This window comes from Felis catus, chromosome B4 (assembly GCF_018350175.1).
Source record: "Felis catus isolate Fca126 chromosome B4, F.catus_Fca126_mat1.0, whole genome shotgun sequence".
Classification (NCBI taxonomy): Eukaryota; Metazoa; Chordata; class Mammalia; order Carnivora; family Felidae; genus Felis; species Felis catus.
Window position 1 is genome coordinate 829,920 of NC_058374.1, and position 16,391 is coordinate 846,310.

The following is a 16,391-nucleotide window of genomic DNA, read 5'->3' on the forward strand; positions in this document are numbered from 1 at the left end:
CCGCGCTCTCCCCGCGATACCTGCTCGCCTCGCGAGCGCACACGGGCAGCCTGGCTTCTCCAGGCTGGCACCTCCCGGGACCCAGAGGCAGAGACCAACCACAGGGAAGGCACGGAGCCCCCACCCTCCGGTCCATGTGCTGCTCACGTGCCCTCACCAAGAGGCGACAAATCACACTTCGTCTACTCATATCCTATCACTCGTGCAAAAGCCCCTAGAGTTTTCTACCTCAGAAAAGATGAAGCTTAGCATAAGGAACTTACAAACAGGGGAGTAAAGATCACCACCTATGAAACCGACACAGCGATGCTCCAGCAGTTAAGCTATGCACACCTGCAAGGGCTGTGCAGACCTTAGATAACCAGGCTGGGTCTCCATCAAAGTGCCTGCAGCTCTGAACTGCCCGCCCTGGCCAGGCAGCACCCACAAGGAGGCGGCACGCATTTCTTTATGACGGGAGTGGAACTGTCAGCACAAGGGGGACCTGTAAAGCGCTTCCCCTGTGGCATAACCAGGCAGGTTTGCAAAATATTCACAAGCACTGACTCACAGAAAGGAAAAAGAACAACAGTGTCAGAGTGAAACCAATGCAAAGGAAAAGTGACCCAGACGGGAGATGTGACTAACATCATCGCAGTCGTGATTCCAGAAGGGGGCAGAGAGATACCCTGTTTCCTCAACAGCTGCACCTCTATATGGTGGGGCGGGGGGGGGGGGGTGTGACTCCCGTGAGTGGCTGACTCCCGCAGGCTTCCTGGGCTTGGGAAGTCGCATTAGCGGACAGCTTAAAGCTTCCAGCAATAACAGCTTTTCTCCCCAGTGCGAGAGGGGCTTGGGCGAGTGGCCATGTGTACAGACCCTAATTCTGGCTGTGGCCCGGGGGGGGACAGGGGAAGGGTCACACTTACTGTTAGGATGCCATGCCAGAGCCCAACGTCCTTCTTGAAATCCAACACGTTCACTATGGTTTCCGCTGAACAAATAAAAATGGAAGATTTTCATGTAGCACAGCCCAAAGGGCAAAGAAAATCCAACATCATGTCAGGGGCAGTACAGGACCTTGGAAACATGGTTCCCAGTACCTCTGCAGACATCCTGCAGCCTGCAAACCCATTTAAAAACGCTGCCCACCTGGAAAAGTGTTTCTAGCCTCCTGACACATCAGTTAACAGCGACGGCTTCACAAGCCACTTAAAACATTTTATTCCTTCTATTTATGTCCTTACTGCCCCTCCCTGCCTGTAACTTTTTAAAGATTCTTTTCATTTCCATCACGGGATCCCCCAGGAAAGGGAAGTACTTTCCAGCAAACACAGGGCATCACATCACTAGAAGCCTCAGGGTGGCTGGGGTCATAAAGGAGGCACGGGATTTGGAAGGACGGTGACGGAACAGTGTTCAAGGTTTATGGGGGACACCTCGTGAAGCGGGAAGAAAGGCTGCTAACGATACATAGTTGAAAACAAGGGCCACGGTGGCATGTGGAAGCTCGTGGAAAAACTTTTCTGAAGCCACACTTGACACCGGGCATTTCCTGACGCCTCCTCTTAGGTCCGTACGCTGTCCTTGTGCTGCTCGCCAGAACTTTGGTATCGTGCACCTGACCCCACTTCACAGAGAAGGCAGGCGTCCCCGCGTGAAGGAAACAGCCTCTGTTCCACGTCCCACGAGTATTTTCACTTTAGAAATAAGGAGCCAGTGTGTGTGTGTGTGTGTGTGTGTGTGTGTGTGTGTGTGTGTGTGTGTGTGTGTGTGTGTGTTTGTTTTCTCTGGCACCCGTGAAAGCGACAGCCCTGGACATTCAAGAAAGCAGAACAAGGAATACGAGTCCTGAGGCTGTGAGAAACGATTAGCAGTCACGTGTCTCAAGGTGAAAGTACCTTGGAAACTAGTTTAGGGACCAAACGTGAGCCAGAACATCCCCAGGACGCAAATGAATTGTTTTTTCAGAGGGACGTTGCCAGTGGCATTGGGGACAGAGAAGGAGAGGAGCATCCAACCCCCAGGGCAGTGCAGATGCCACCACCAGCTTCCTCAGGCACCAGCCCCAGGGCTGCGCTCACGTCCAAGTCCCTAGGGCAGGGCCTTGGTCACAGAAGCCCCAGCCAGGGGGTAGCTGGTTACCTGGGCGGACCCTGCCTTTTATGAGCCCCAGCCAGCACCGTGGCCATGGTTACCTCTGGTCACCTACCTCCTGGCCTCCAGGACCGTCCTGTTCGGGAGACAGAGTGTGCGTCATAAAAACCACACCCTCGGCAGCTGCTGCCCACCCTGAGAAGCTCGCAGAATCCCCATCAGAGATTCTCCCTGAGCTGCTAGGGGTGGGCTGAACATGGGCTTTTTCTGAAGATCCCAGAGACCCTAACTTGCACCCAGGCATGAACACCCACAGAATTAACTATCTGCTACAGCTTGAGCCGTGCCCTCTGAGTGCACGGGTGGAAGCCCGCACACCGGCATGGCTGCCATTGGAAATACGGCTTCTGCCAAGGTCATGAGGGTTCAGTGAGGTCATGGGGCGGGTCTGATCCCGTCAGGACCCACATCCTGGAGAGATGAGACACCAGAGCTCTCTCTCCCTGCACAGTGAGGGCAACAAGAAGGCACCGCCTGCCGAGCTCCGTGCAAACCTGACATCACTCCTTCCGTTACCAGGGGGAGTGACTCAGTCCCTCCACAGCTGACACGAGCCTCCCAGGGACGCAGTCTTGGGTCAGGGCCCTGCCCATACCTTCCGTGTAGCCGCATGCCTGCGTGAGGGCCTGGCAGTGGGTCAGCAGCGCGATCCTGGTCACGGTCACCCCGAGCACGCTTCCGTCCTTGCAGGTCTTATACTGAAATGAGATGGGGACGTGCAGAGAGGGGTACAGAGAGGACAACGCGGCTGCCCCAGTCAGGCCAAGGTCGGCCCAACTGCTCGATGCCCGTGGGCAGCGCTGCAACTCACCTCTATGTACGCGGTATCGTTGTTCGCATCTTTGATGTGTGGGAACCAATCTCGAGGGGGCTTGGAGAGATGCTTCGACTCTGTGACAAACCACAGCAGCTTTGGCCAACCTTGCAAACAAACAAACAGACCCCTCTGAGAGGCGTACTACCCAGAAACCAGGCTTGCCACGTCGTTCCCCCTTCCTGTGGCCCATGTGACACGAGCCAGGGGGGATCGCCAGTGCTTCCTCAAGCCTCAGACAACGTCAACAGCACGCACGCTGCCGGGTAAACCACGCCACACGGCAGGCTGACAACAGCAGGCGTATCGCGTTCCGTGTGCAGAAGAGCATGTCCAGGGGAGACGCAGGACCTTCCTGAGTGAAGAGCCAGACCCCCAGCTAGGCTCCTGGCTGTGGCTTACCTTTGAACTGGGGGATCTCCCCGGTTGGGCTTTTCGGCAGCCCTTTGTGGCAGGCGTCGCTCGTCAAGGCCACAGTGACTCCACAGCTTCCAAGCAAGAACCCGATCTGCTGGCTCCCTGCGTCCTGGGAGAGGCGACAGACACAGAAGTCACAAAGCCGGGAAGGACGGGTACCCTCCTGGCAAGACGTGGCCTTGTCCCTGGGTTCTGGGAGGGAGGGAACCTCCCCGGACTCTGCAGAACTGGGATCACAGCCCCGGTTGCCACTTGCTGCTGTGTGACCTCGAACGGGATGGCGAGGTCACTCAGCCTCAGTTTCCTCACCTGTGCCATGGGGTGAGAGCAGAGCCCTCGAGTGGGTCTGCTGCAAGGAATAAACTGGAGGAGCATGGACAGTGCTCAGTGTGCGCCTGGCACATAGTGGGTCCCTTAAACAGCTGCTGCTAGGTCTCCCTCCAGTTCCCTAAGACTATGACCACAGAACGTAACCGTCATGGAGAGCAGAAAGGGTTCGTCTTCCTCCGTGACACAGAGCCTGACTTTACTCACAGCACAGGGCCCTGCGGTGTCTGTTGACGTCCACTGTGGGCGAACTAGACGCCCGTTCCCAACCAAAAGGCCTGCCACCCTTGTGCGCCCGGAGTACGTCTGTGACCAAGGACACAGCCGGACAGGCGCCTGCTGCAGGACTTGGATGCTGGCGGGCCAGAGCACCGGAAGCCCCAAATGACCAGCACTGACTTAGGAGCACGGCATCCCGCGGACCCCACGGGATGGAGCTTCCCTCGGAGAGGCGATCCAGGGGCCGCCAACCTGTGGTTTTGTTGCTGACCACATCTGGCTGCCCGCAGCAGGTCTGCTCAACCGGCTTTCTTCACCCCCCCAGTCACACCAGCCAGGATTTAGAAAATAAAACGAAAGCCGACAAGGAGCGGACATTCCTACAACTGAAACATCACAACACGGTGAACCGGCCACCCTGGTTTGTTCCCACCGGGCTCTTCCTGAACCCGCTGACAACCCAGCAAGCTTGTGGGCAGACCAGCCCTGCCTTCCGGTCGCTCCGCCCACGTACGCCTCACTAAGAAAGCGTGTGGCGATGGGGTCTCCAGTGGGTAAAATCAGCAGCACGGATGTCTTCAAACGAGCCTGTCAAGCAACTGGGTCATAGTTTAACCCTACGGTGAAATCCAGGTCTCCTCACTCGGAATCGCACCGCCAACCTCCCGATACCCCATGCAGCGCAGAGAGGCGAGCAGGGGGCTGGCGCCCGACGGACAGGGATGTTCCCGTTTCAGGACCCTCACGGTACTTTTCCCTCAAGCAATGCTTTTTCAAGTGGAGTTTTTAATACTCACTCCAATGTGAATTTGGAGGTCATGTAGCCAAACATCGAGACAAGTTCTGAGGTCACGTCTGGTGGCAGGGAGGCATTTCTTTGTGAGCAGGAATTCGCTACCTCAGAGCCACATGAGCCAACAGCTCGGGAGAGTGAGCACGGGTCTGTGGGCTGGGACCTGCCAGGGCCCGCGGCCGTGCCAAGGGCTCGCAACCCATCTCGGTTTTCCCGGCAGACACTGTCCCTGCGCCCTTTCTACAACCTGCTCGAGACTGATGTTCAAAGTGACACATTCACACACATGAGACAGCTGACATAAGGCAGCAGCAGGGGACAGCAGATGAGAAGAGTAATGGACAGAATGCCACAGTTCAGCCCCAAATTCAGACCTCACCTCCAAGGGGCTTCTGTCCTCCTCATCTGGAAAATTCCTACTTGGAGCGCCAGGCAGCTGTGCAGAAACAGCTCTGCCCACCCAACCCCAGCGGCGCAGACGAGACCCCATCGCCTGCTCCCGAAGAAGCCTGTGTGTCTCCTTCACACGCTGAAGCTGAACGTGCTTCACCCCAGAGCCCAGAGCGGGTGGACACACTCTCAACACCACGTCAGAGCCACGGTCCTCCCCGGGCCCCGTCTCTACATGGGGCCTCCCGCCCAGCCTGCGGAAAGAGCCGCCTCCAGGCGGCCCGACCTGCCGCTGGCTTCGGGAAGCTGCCGTCCCGTCTCAGGGAGACTGAATGAAGCCTGTGCACTCTGTCCCCGACTCGGCGCTCCGTGTGCACCTTCCCAGGGAAGGCCCACACGCCCGGCCCGTGGTTCCTCCTCGGTTCGGTTGGGGCTCCACCCTCTCGAGAGCTGTGCTGTCAGGGCAGTCGGTGACCACCTCCCCGGTCACAAAATCCTGACGACGATTCTTTCTGGCTCGTCAAGAAAAGCCAGACCGCACCTGACTTCAGCCTGCCACCTCCAACCCTCTTGCAACAGAGAGGTGCCACGTTACGTCGCCTCGTGGGAAGCCTCCCGGTCTCTCCGACGACCCCTGGAGCACCCACCAGGCCAGGCTGGACACGTCCCAACCAGGGTCTGCTCCGCCCCAGCCTCCCAGGCAGGAAGCAGCAATCTCACACACAGAAGGGTGTAACAAATGCGAGGACGGCTCACAGAAAAGTCCCTTTCGTGAACTCACTCTGCGTCTGGGGCCCCTCACCACGAGGCTTGTGTTTATCCAAGTTTGTCCTGTGCCAGCTGAGCAGCTCCTTGGCTCTCAGCAGGTGGAGCAGGACAGAAGCGCAAAGGCGTCTCACACACGCACGGTGCTGCTGATGCCCGTGGTCCACGGGCCGTTGTGTCTCCGGTCCCGTGGTACTTTGGAACACGCACAGTTTGGCCCCTCCTAACAGCCTGCCACTCTCCTGTAAGATTTGCATGCCTGAGGCGCAGCCCGTGTCGGCAGAGGGGGACTGTGGGCTGGGCCTGCTCGCGGGCCGACAGAGCCTCCCTGCGCACAGCCGGCATGAACCGAAGCGCAGCCGCCTCAGGAGGGTGACAGCGCCAGGCTGTCCTAGCTCTGCTGCGACCCTGCCAGGCCCATCTCAGGAGGCCCCTGGAGGCTCCCCTCTGGCTCCCCCACACCCCCTGGCCAAATCATCCAGGAACTCCAGCCCTTCCTACTGCAAACCCCTCACAGAAAGGGGAGCTTTCTCCTCCCACCCAAGAACTAGGAGGGAGAGTGAAGAAACACACAGGACACTAAATTGTTCAGCCCATCAAACAACATTCAGGATTTAGAAAACGGCTCTCATTAGGCCCTTTGTGGCAAACCCAGCGGCACAGAACTGGCAGAGGAAGTGTGCGACTCCGTCACCTACGCTTCCGTGCACACCTTACCCCATGCTGACCCACAAAGGACCAATGTGGTCTTCTGTTCAAAACTAAGAAAAGTCTTCCAAGGCACGAATGTCATGTTCTGAGCTCAGAGCCCGAGGCCTGGCATGCAGCTTCTGGCTTCACTGAGACAAAGTCATCTCCTGGTCCTGTTTCCCAGCAGAAAATGCTCTATGGACGGAGGAACCCAGCATCTTCTTCTGACAAGTGCCTTCTGGTCCCCTGGTTCAGGCCGATAACCCGAGGGTCTCCGTGGGCTGGGGAGGTGAGGGCACACCACCTGGCAGGTCGCAGCCTAGATGCCCAAGACAGTAGGCAGCCCAGTCCCAGCAGGGCCAACACGGCACAGGTGAGACTGTACTCCCCTGCCCGCGCCTGTACCAGCAGAGCTCGCTTGTGGGTGCTCACACCTGCACGGACCCTTGCCGAAACACCAGACTTGCCACTAAGAGCTCTCTGCCTCAAAGGGGATGGTTGGGCCCCAGGGCCTAGGATAGAACACACCTAATGACATCTCCCCTCCCGTTGATTATTACTGCAGTAACCTAATACTCACACAGTTAGGAAGGTTTCCAGTACAATTAAAGTGAACCGCTTACGTGCCTGTCAAACATCCAAAGGATACTTAACCTCGTTATTTAAATGAAGAATGTTTATTCATTTAATATACATCCAAGCGTGTATTAAGAAATGTTATACGGTGGCACACGTTTGCATCAGCAGTATTTGAAATGACGTGCTTGTATTGTCACGTGACCCAAAGGGCAGAGGCACGTGTCTCTTTGTTCACATGATTTTCCTCTGCAAAACCAGCTCTGCTTTGGGAGACATCAGGCTATAGACTTAAGTAGAAAAATCTAAACCCTCTATGTGATGAGAAGCACATAAATAATAGCAACTGATCACATGAGAACATCACAGAGATAACCGTCTGGTTATTGCAGTGCTAAGAACCAGTCTCTGTACGAACAGCAACCTACAAATTCTTCCAGATTATCGTTTTGACACTATTGACGACAGAACTCCGAGGGCTTTGAGCCTTGAAGTCAGGTAACCAGCCCTTTGCATTTCCAAAAGACCTCAACCCACTGAATTTAATATCGATTGAAGGAGGAGCGTCATATGCCCCGAGTAGGCTTGCAGGTGAACCGTAGTGGAATTTACCACAGTGCCAAAGAATCGCTTAGAAGAACGTGGCTATCCATTCACTCAGTCCCCAAACTCTTCCACATTTCTCCATTGGGAGTATCATAGGACTCGTGGGTGGAGCCTGGAACGCTGGCAGCAAGCACTTGCAAGTAAGCCTTGGACAAAAAACCTGACACCGACATGTGGGGTATGTACAACCTATGTTTCTTATTTTCGAATACACTGTGAGAGCAAGATTTGGAATTACATCTGACAAATCATAGTGAACATGGGACTCAATCACGTCCAAACACCAAAACGTAAGCAACAACCAACATCCCCCAAAATAAAATCAAAACCCTCTAATTTATCCAGATTTCTAGTGTAAGGACACTGAGAAATGAGATATTCAAACACTTAGTTATTGACAGATCACTAGGCTCAGTGTTCTTTTTTCAAAAGGTTCAGATATAATTGACATATAACATTCCAGCAGTTTTAGGTGTATAATATGATGATTCAATATTTGTATATACTGCAAAATTACCAATACACAAAAAAAGTTGAGAACTTTTAAGATTTACTCTCTTGGCAACTTTCAAATGTGCGTGAAGTATCGCTGAATGTAGTCACCATTGTGATTATACCCCCATGACTTCTTTATTACCGGAAGTTTGTACTTCTTCACTCCCTTCAGCCATTTCACCCACCCCACAACCACCACCACTGGCATCCACCGTCTGTTGTGTTTAAGTTCTGGTTGTCCATTTGTTTTCTTAGATTCCATATTTAAGAGAAATCACATGGTGTTTGTCTTTCTCTGACTTACTTCACTTAGCATAATACCTTCAGGGTCCCTTCATGTCGTCGTAAATGGCAAGATTTCATTCTTTTTTACGGTTGAGTAATATTCTGTTGGTATACACATATAATCTCTTCTTAATCCATTCATCCATTGATGGACACTTGGGTTGTTCCCATATCTGATTATAAATAATGTTGCAATGAATATTCGGTGTATGTATCTTTTTGAATTAGCGCTTATACCTTTGTTTAGAAAAATACCTAGTGTAACTGCTGGATCAGAAGGTAATACTATTTTTAATTTTTTGAGGCACTTTCGTAGTTGCTATTACTTGCTATTTCTTGTCTTTTTGATATTAGCCATTTTAATAGGTATGAGGTGAGACCTCATTGTGGTTTTGGTTTCTATTTCTATGATGATTAGTGATGTTGAGCATCTTTGTGCCTGTGTGTGTGTGCGTGTGTGTCTCCTCTGGAAAAATGTCTATTTAGATCTTCTCCCTTTTTTTTTAATCGGATTCTCTTGCTATTAAGTGGTATGAATTCTTCACGTATGTTCGATATTAATCCCTTATCAGATACACAATGTACAAGTATTTTCTTCCATTCTGTAGGTTGACGGTGGATGGTTTCCTCTGCTGTGCACAAGATTTTTAGTTTGATGTGGTCCCACTTGTGTGTTTTTGCTTCTGTTGCCTTTGCTTTTGGTGTCAAATCCAAAAAATCATTATGAGACTGATGTCAAGGAACTTACTGCCTATGTTTTCTTCTAGAAGTTTTATGGTTTCAGGTCTTACATTCAAGTCTTTAACCCATTTTGAGTTAATTTTTGTGTATGGGGTAAGATGAGAGTCTAGTTTCATTCTTTGGCTCATAGCTGTCCAACTTCCCCAACATCATTTATTGAAGAGACTGTCCTTTCCCTGTCATGTATTCTTGGATCTTCTGTCCTAAATTGACCATGTATGTGTGGGTTTATTTCTGGGCTATTTTATTACACTGACCTACGTGTCCATACTGTTTTAATTACTAAAGCTTTGTAATAGAGCTTGAGATCAGGAAGCCAGGTGTCCCCAGCTTTGCCCTTGTTACTCAAGATTGTTTTGGCCATTTGGGTTCTCCTGTAGTTCCATACAAATTTTTGGAATGTTTTTTCTATTTCTGTGAACAGTTAGATTGAGTGCCATTGGAATTTTAATAGGGATTGTGCTGAATACTGTAGATTGCTTTAGGTAATACAGATATTTTAACAATATTACTTCTCTCAATTCCTAAGTATGGAATGTCCTTCCGTACACTGTGTGTGTGTCTTCATCGATTTCATTCACCAAGGTCTTAAAATTTTCAGAGTATTTCCACTTCCTTGGTTAAATTTATTCCCAGATATGTTGTTCTTTTTGATGTAACTATAAATGAGATTGTTTTCTTAATTTCTCTGATAGTTCACCGTTAGTGTATAGAAATGCAACCAATTTTTATATGCTGATTTTCTATCCTGCAACTTTACTCAATTCACTAAAAAGTTCTAAGAGTTTTGGGGGGGGGAGTCTTTATTGTTTTCTATATATAAAATCATGTCATCCTCAAATAGAGATAGTTTTACTTCTTCCTTAGTAATTGAATGCCATTTTACATCTTTTTCTTGCCTAACTGCTATGCCCAGGACTTCCAATACTATGTTGAATAGAAATGGCAAGAATGGGTTGATCTTAGAAGAAAAACTTACAGCTTTTCACAACTGAATGAAAGGTTAGCTGTGGGCTTGTCATATATGGCCTTTATTATGTCGAAGTACATTCCCTTTATACTCACTTTGCTACCTTTCTTTATTCAAAAAATGAATGTTGACGAACAGACATCTCTGCAAAGATGACATCCAGATGCCAACAGACACAAGAAAAGATGCTCAACATCACTTGTCATCAGGGGAATGCAAATCAAAACTACAATGAGATACCACCTCACACCTGTCAGAATGGCTGAAATCAACAACACAAGAAACAACAGGTGTTGGCAAGGATGTAGAGAAAGAGAAACCTTCTTGCACTGTTAGTGGGAATGCAAACTGGTGTAGCCGCTCTGGAAAACAGTGTGGAAGTTAAAAGCTAAAGCTATGGAAGTCTCAAAGCTAAAAACAGAACTACCCTATGATGCAGCAATCGCACTACTGGGTATTTACCCCCCAAAATACAAAAATACTAATTCAAAGGGATACATGCACCCCTATGTTTACAGCAGCATTATCTACAATAGCCAAACTATGGAAACAGCCCAAGTGTCCATCAACTGATGGATGATAAAGAAGATGGGGTATATATATGCAATGGAAAATTAGTCATAAGAATGAAACTTGCCATTTTCAATGGCATGGATAGGGCCAGAGATCATTATGCCAAGTGAAGCCAGAAAAACACAATACCATATGATTTCACTCCTACGTGGAATTGAAGAAATAAAACAAAGGGAAAAAAAGAGGGGGGTCTTGTCAGGGCAAACCAAGACTGAGACTCTCAATTACAGAGGACACATTGATGGTGTTATCAGGGGGGAGGTAGGTGGGGGAGTGGGGGAAACGTGATGGGGATTAAGGAGTGAGCTTGTTGTGATGAGCACTGGGTGTCGTATGAAGTGTTGAATCACTACACTGTACACCTGAAATTGACATTACACTATATGTTAACAGGAATTTAAATAAAAACTTTAAAAAAAAGAATGTCGAATTTTGCTAGTGCTTTTTCTGTGTCTATGATCATATGATTATCTTTCATTTTGTTGGTGTGGTATATCACATTGATTGATTCACAAATGTTGGTCCATTTGTGCATCACTGAAATAAATCCCACTAACTTATGGAATATGATCCTTTTAACATGTTATTGAGCTCTGTTTGCTAATATTTTGTTGAGAATTTTTGCATCTATGTTCATCAAGGATATGTGGCCTGTAATCTTATTCTCTTATGGTATCCTTGCCTGGTGTTGGTATCAGGGCAACACTGATCTTGTAAAAATGAATTTGAAAGTTTCCTCTGCTCTCAATTTTTTGGAAGAGTTTGAGAAGGAGAGGTATTAAATCTTTCTGAATGTTTGGCAGAATTCACCAGTGAAGCCATCTGATGATCCTGGACTTCTGTTTACTGGAGGTTTTTGATAACTGAGTCAATCTACTTACTACTAACCCGTATTCAGATTTTCTACTTCTTCATGATTCAGCCTTGGAAGAGTGTACACTTATGGAATTTATCCAATTCTAGGAGTCCAATTTGTTGGCATATAGTTATTCATGGTGGTATCCCCTAACCCTTTTTCTGTGGCATCAGTTATAACTTCTGTTTCATTTCTGATTATATTTGAGTCCTGTTCTCTTGTTTGCTTGCTGAGTCTAGCTAAGGGTGTATGAATTTTGTTTATCTTTTGAAAGAATCAGCTTCATGGTGTCACTGATTTTGTTTTTCTATATTCTTTTTAGTCTCTATATCATGTATTCCCACAATGATTGTTGCTACTTCCTTCTACTAACTGGGCTTCATTTGCTTTTTTTTTCTAGTTCCTGAAAGTTTCACATTAGAGATTTTTCTGATGGACTGAGGTAGGCCTGTATTGCTGTGACCTTTCTTTTTAGAACCACTTCTGCTGAGCTTTGAAGGTTTCATATGTTCTGCTACCGTTTAAGTTAGTCTCAAGCTGTTTCTTGACTCTTCCTTTGATTTCTTCATTGACCTACTGGTTGTTCAGAAGCATGCTGCATAAAATCCACATATCTGTGAAATTTCCAGTTTTCTCCCTGTAACTGACTTCTACTTTCATACCATTATGGGTCAGAAAAGATGCTTGATAGAATTTCAGCCTTCTTTGATTTATTGAGACTTGTTTTGTGGCCTAACATGTGATCTATCCTGGAGAACACTGGAAATGCCCTTGAGAAGAATGTGTATTCTATTGCTTATGGATGGAGTGTTCAGTATAAATTAAGTCTGCTGATGTCAGTGGGGTATTGACGTCCCTACTACTACTGAATTGCATGTCTCCCTTTAGGTCTGTTAATATTTGCTTCACAGATTTAGGTGCTTCCATATTGGGTACATAAATGTCTACAAATGCTGTGTCTTCTCAGTGGACTGATCCTTTCATCATTAAGTATCTCCCCTTCTTTGTCTCTTATTACAGTCTTTGGTTTAAAGTGTGTTTTGTCTGATAGAACTACAGCTACTCATCTTCCTTTACGTCCCTGCTTCTGTGGAGTATCTTTCTGCAACCCCTCACTTTCCTCTGTGTGCGTCCTTACATCTGAATGGAGCCTCTTGTAGACAGATCAATTGTTTTTGTTTTTTCCCATTAGCCCACTCTGTGTCTCTTGATCAGAGAATTTAGTTCTTTTACATTTAAAGTAATTATTGATAAGTATGTACTTATTGCCATTTTGGTAATTGTTTTCTGGTTTTTCTTTTAGTTGGGCCTCTCTGTTCCTCTCTTCTTCGCTTTTTTGTGGTTTGATGACTTTCTTTAGTATTACACTTAGATTTCTTTCCCTTTGTATTTTGTGTATTAGAGGTATTTGCTTTTTGGTCACCATAAGACTCACACATAACAGCCTATACACACACACACGTTTAATCTTGTGTGTGTGTGTGTGTGTGTGTGTGTGTGTATTTATATATTAAGTTTGAACATACTCTAAAACTCTTGAGTTTTTACCTGCCCTCCCCACAATTAATGTTTTGATGTTACATTTGTATCTTTTCATGTTGTGTATCCCGTAACTAAGTATCACAGTTTTCCTGATTTTTACTACTTTTGTCTTTTTAACCTTCCTTCTAGTTTAGTAAGTAATTAATCCATTACCTTTACTGTACATTTACCTTTACCAATGAGATTTATGCTCTCTCGTATTTTGCTACTAATCAAGGCCCTCTCACTGTAACATTTCTCCCACGGCCTGTTTAGTGGCAATGAGCTCCTTTACGGTTTGCTTGTCTGGAAAACTATCCCTCCTTCAATTCTGAATGACGGCCCTTGCTGGGCAGAGTATTCTTGGTTGTAGGTTTTCTTTTCAGTACTTTGAATATATCCTGCCGCTCCCTTCTGGGCTGCAAGGTTTCTGCTGAAAATGTGCTGACCATCTTAGCTGTTTCCTTGTATGGAACAAGTTGTTTTTCTCCTGCTGCTCTTAAGATTCTCTCGTTAGCCTCTGACATTTTAATTATAACATGTCTTGGTGTGAACTCCTTGGATTCATCTTACTTACAGCTCTCCAGGCTCCACGGACCTGGATGTCGGTTTCTCTCCCAAGGTTAGGAACGTTTTCTGTTCCTTTCTCTCTTTCTTTTCTGTGACACACATATTGTGAACGCTGTTCTGACTGATGCTGTCCTACAGGTCCCTCAAGCTATCTTAAATTTTTCCTGGTTTCTTTTTGCTGCTCTGTGTGAGGTCTATTGTCCTGTCTTCTTGATGGCTGCTGCTTCCTTCTGTTTTTTTCTAGTGGGAACTTCACAGGGCATTCTTCAGTTCCATTACTGTATTCTTTTCTATCTTTTAATTAAAAAAATTTGTAATGTTTATTTTTTGAGAGAGAAAGAGACACACACACACACACAGAGAAAACACACAAGTAGGGGAGGGGCAGAGAGAGAGGGAGACACAGAATGTCAAGCAGGCTCCAGGCTCTGAGCTGTCAGCACATGCCCGACACAGGGCTCCAACACAGAAACCGTGAGATCATGACCTGAGCTGAAGTTGGACACTCAACCGGCTAAGCCACCAGGCGCCCCACTTTACTGTATCTTAAGTGGCTTGACCTAAGTGGTATTCCCTATTTTCCATCTCCCCGTTGAAGTTGTGTGTTCATCCTTCCTTCTCCTGAGTTCTGTGAGCTTCCTCATAACCATTACTTTGAACTCCTAATTAGGTAAAGTATTTATCTCTGTTCATTAAGGTTCTATCTTGTTCTTTCTTCTGGAACACGTTCGTCTGTCTGCTCGTTTTGTTGGCCTCTCTGTATTAAGTGCAGCAGGTACCTCTCCCAGTCTGGAAGGAGTGGGCTGTGTAAGTAATGAATCTCCTCGTTCAGCCTTGCCCTTGGTTGTCTCCTGAACCCCTCTGATTGTCTACGCAGCCAAATGTACTCCAGATATGTTCCCCCTGTTAAGGGTGTGCCGAGACCTGTCCGAGTTCCAAAGGGAGGAATCCCACTGAGCACTAGTTACAGGCTGACTGGCAGCGAGGCCGTCAGGCAGCAGCTTTTAAAGTATGTGTATACATACAGTTTGTGGGACCACAGTCCTAAATCCTGCTGGCCTCCAGACCAGGATGTCTGGAGGTGTCTCCTGGTTACAGTTGCAAAAATTAGGGCTCCTTTCATGGAGGTGCCAGTGAACTGGAGCACAGTCAAGGGAAAGTGCAAAGTTGTCCCCCTGTCCACGTTCCCTGGGAGCACCTCCACAGTCTCTAGATGTGACAAACCTGAAGCCTGTACCTCAGGCTGTGCCCCAGGACAGGTAACCTGTGCCCCAGGACAGGTACTGCGCCCCAAGACAGGTAAACAGACCTTCCTCCCAGAAAGCCTGGGCTGTGTTTCAGTCTGTCATCTGTGCAGTGCCCCGCAAGCCATCTGTCAAGAACAGTCTCTCCCCATGATACAGACCTACTGGGCCCAGGTGTCCTAGCCCCTGGCTCCCAGTGCCAGGCGTGCATGGGTATCCCTGTGCGGTCTATGGGCACCTGCAGCTCTAGCAAGGCAGGAGGCAAGTGTGGGGCTGCAGCACGCTTACTGGCTTCGTTGACGCAGGAGGAGGGCACGGGGCTGGGGTGCACCTGTTGGCTGTAGCAGAACAGCACTAGCAAGGTAGAAGCAATGTGCAGAAATGGTCCCCATCAGCACCTCTATCCCCAGATGGAGTTCCGGCAGGCCCTTGCCCCTCTGGCAGATGCTTTAGGGTCAGCAAATGAACCCTCTTCACACACAGTGGAATCACTTTCTAAACTGCTGCTTCTGTGTTGGGCCTTGGGACAAGTGAGTGGAGCATGAGCCCCGTGGGTATGCTGGACACAAGCCCCAGTATTTCCAAAGGCAGATGTTTTGGAGGTTCATCTCTCTGGTGTAGGCCCCAAGGGCTGAAATGCCTGATGGGTGACGTGAACACCCCACTCAAGGAGGAGCTCTGAATGTGTGAGACTCCCCCTGTGTGTGGTGGCAGTGCAGGGCTGGGGCGCCTGGTGAGACAGTGTCCCTGCCTCGCCCCCCCCAATCCCCCGTCTCCCTTGAAATGGAGGAGCTGGTCAGCAGGTTCTTGGGTGTTCTGCACAGGGAGTCGCTCCACACGCAGCCGCAGCCGCGGGGCCAGGGGAAGAGGCCAGCTCTGCATCCCCCTGCGCCACCGTCTCAAACGGCCCCCCATCAGCGCTCGGAGGCCGGGGTGCGGCAGCCCCACCCCTGAAAAGCTGCTGCTTCATCCTGCTGCTGAGCTGCGCACCCAGTAACCGTCCCCTCTAATGACACAAGTGACGAGAACGTGTAGAGCCTCCCCAATGACAAAAACACCTCTGTGTGTCTCGGTCCACCTCCCGCTGAGATAGAGCCACTTAAAAACCAGCCACCTACGCATTCTGACTTCACCACAGAACGTTCCGCTGTGGCCCAGCCGGACCCTCCCTGCTGGCGACAGCATGCTCTTTACCTTTCTGGTGAGTGGCACTTCGATGGGCACGGGAACAACTTCAGCCAGCAGGCAGCCGTAGAAGGCCACCATGGACGCGGCGGGGTCATTGTTGGGGAACACCAGCGCCACCTGCACAGACACAGAGCAGGAGGGATTAACCGGCAAATCGATGCCACCAGCTTTCAAAATACCGAAAAACGATGCAAACCGCCATGGGCAGCAGGGCT

General features: G+C 49.0%; 1 protein-coding gene across 15 annotated transcripts in view; it reads right to left on the bottom strand.

Moving 5' to 3' along the window:
- The window catches only part of DIP2C (disco interacting protein 2 homolog C), a 412,960-nt gene that overhangs the window by 107,921 nt on the left and 288,648 nt on the right, over positions 1-16,391 (bottom strand). For all 15 annotated transcript variants that reach the window (XM_023256257.2, XM_023256255.2, XM_023256259.2 and 12 more), the window contains 5 exons: positions 16,183-16,293; positions 3,353-3,476; positions 2,948-3,057; positions 2,732-2,834; positions 909-973 (listed from right to left, as the gene is read on the bottom strand). In XM_023256257.2, the coding sequence (XP_023112025.1) occupies positions 909-973; positions 2,732-2,834; positions 2,948-3,057; positions 3,353-3,476; positions 16,183-16,293 (513 nt within the window). The remainder of the gene's footprint in view (positions 1-908; positions 974-2,731; positions 2,835-2,947; positions 3,058-3,352; positions 3,477-16,182; positions 16,294-16,391) is intronic.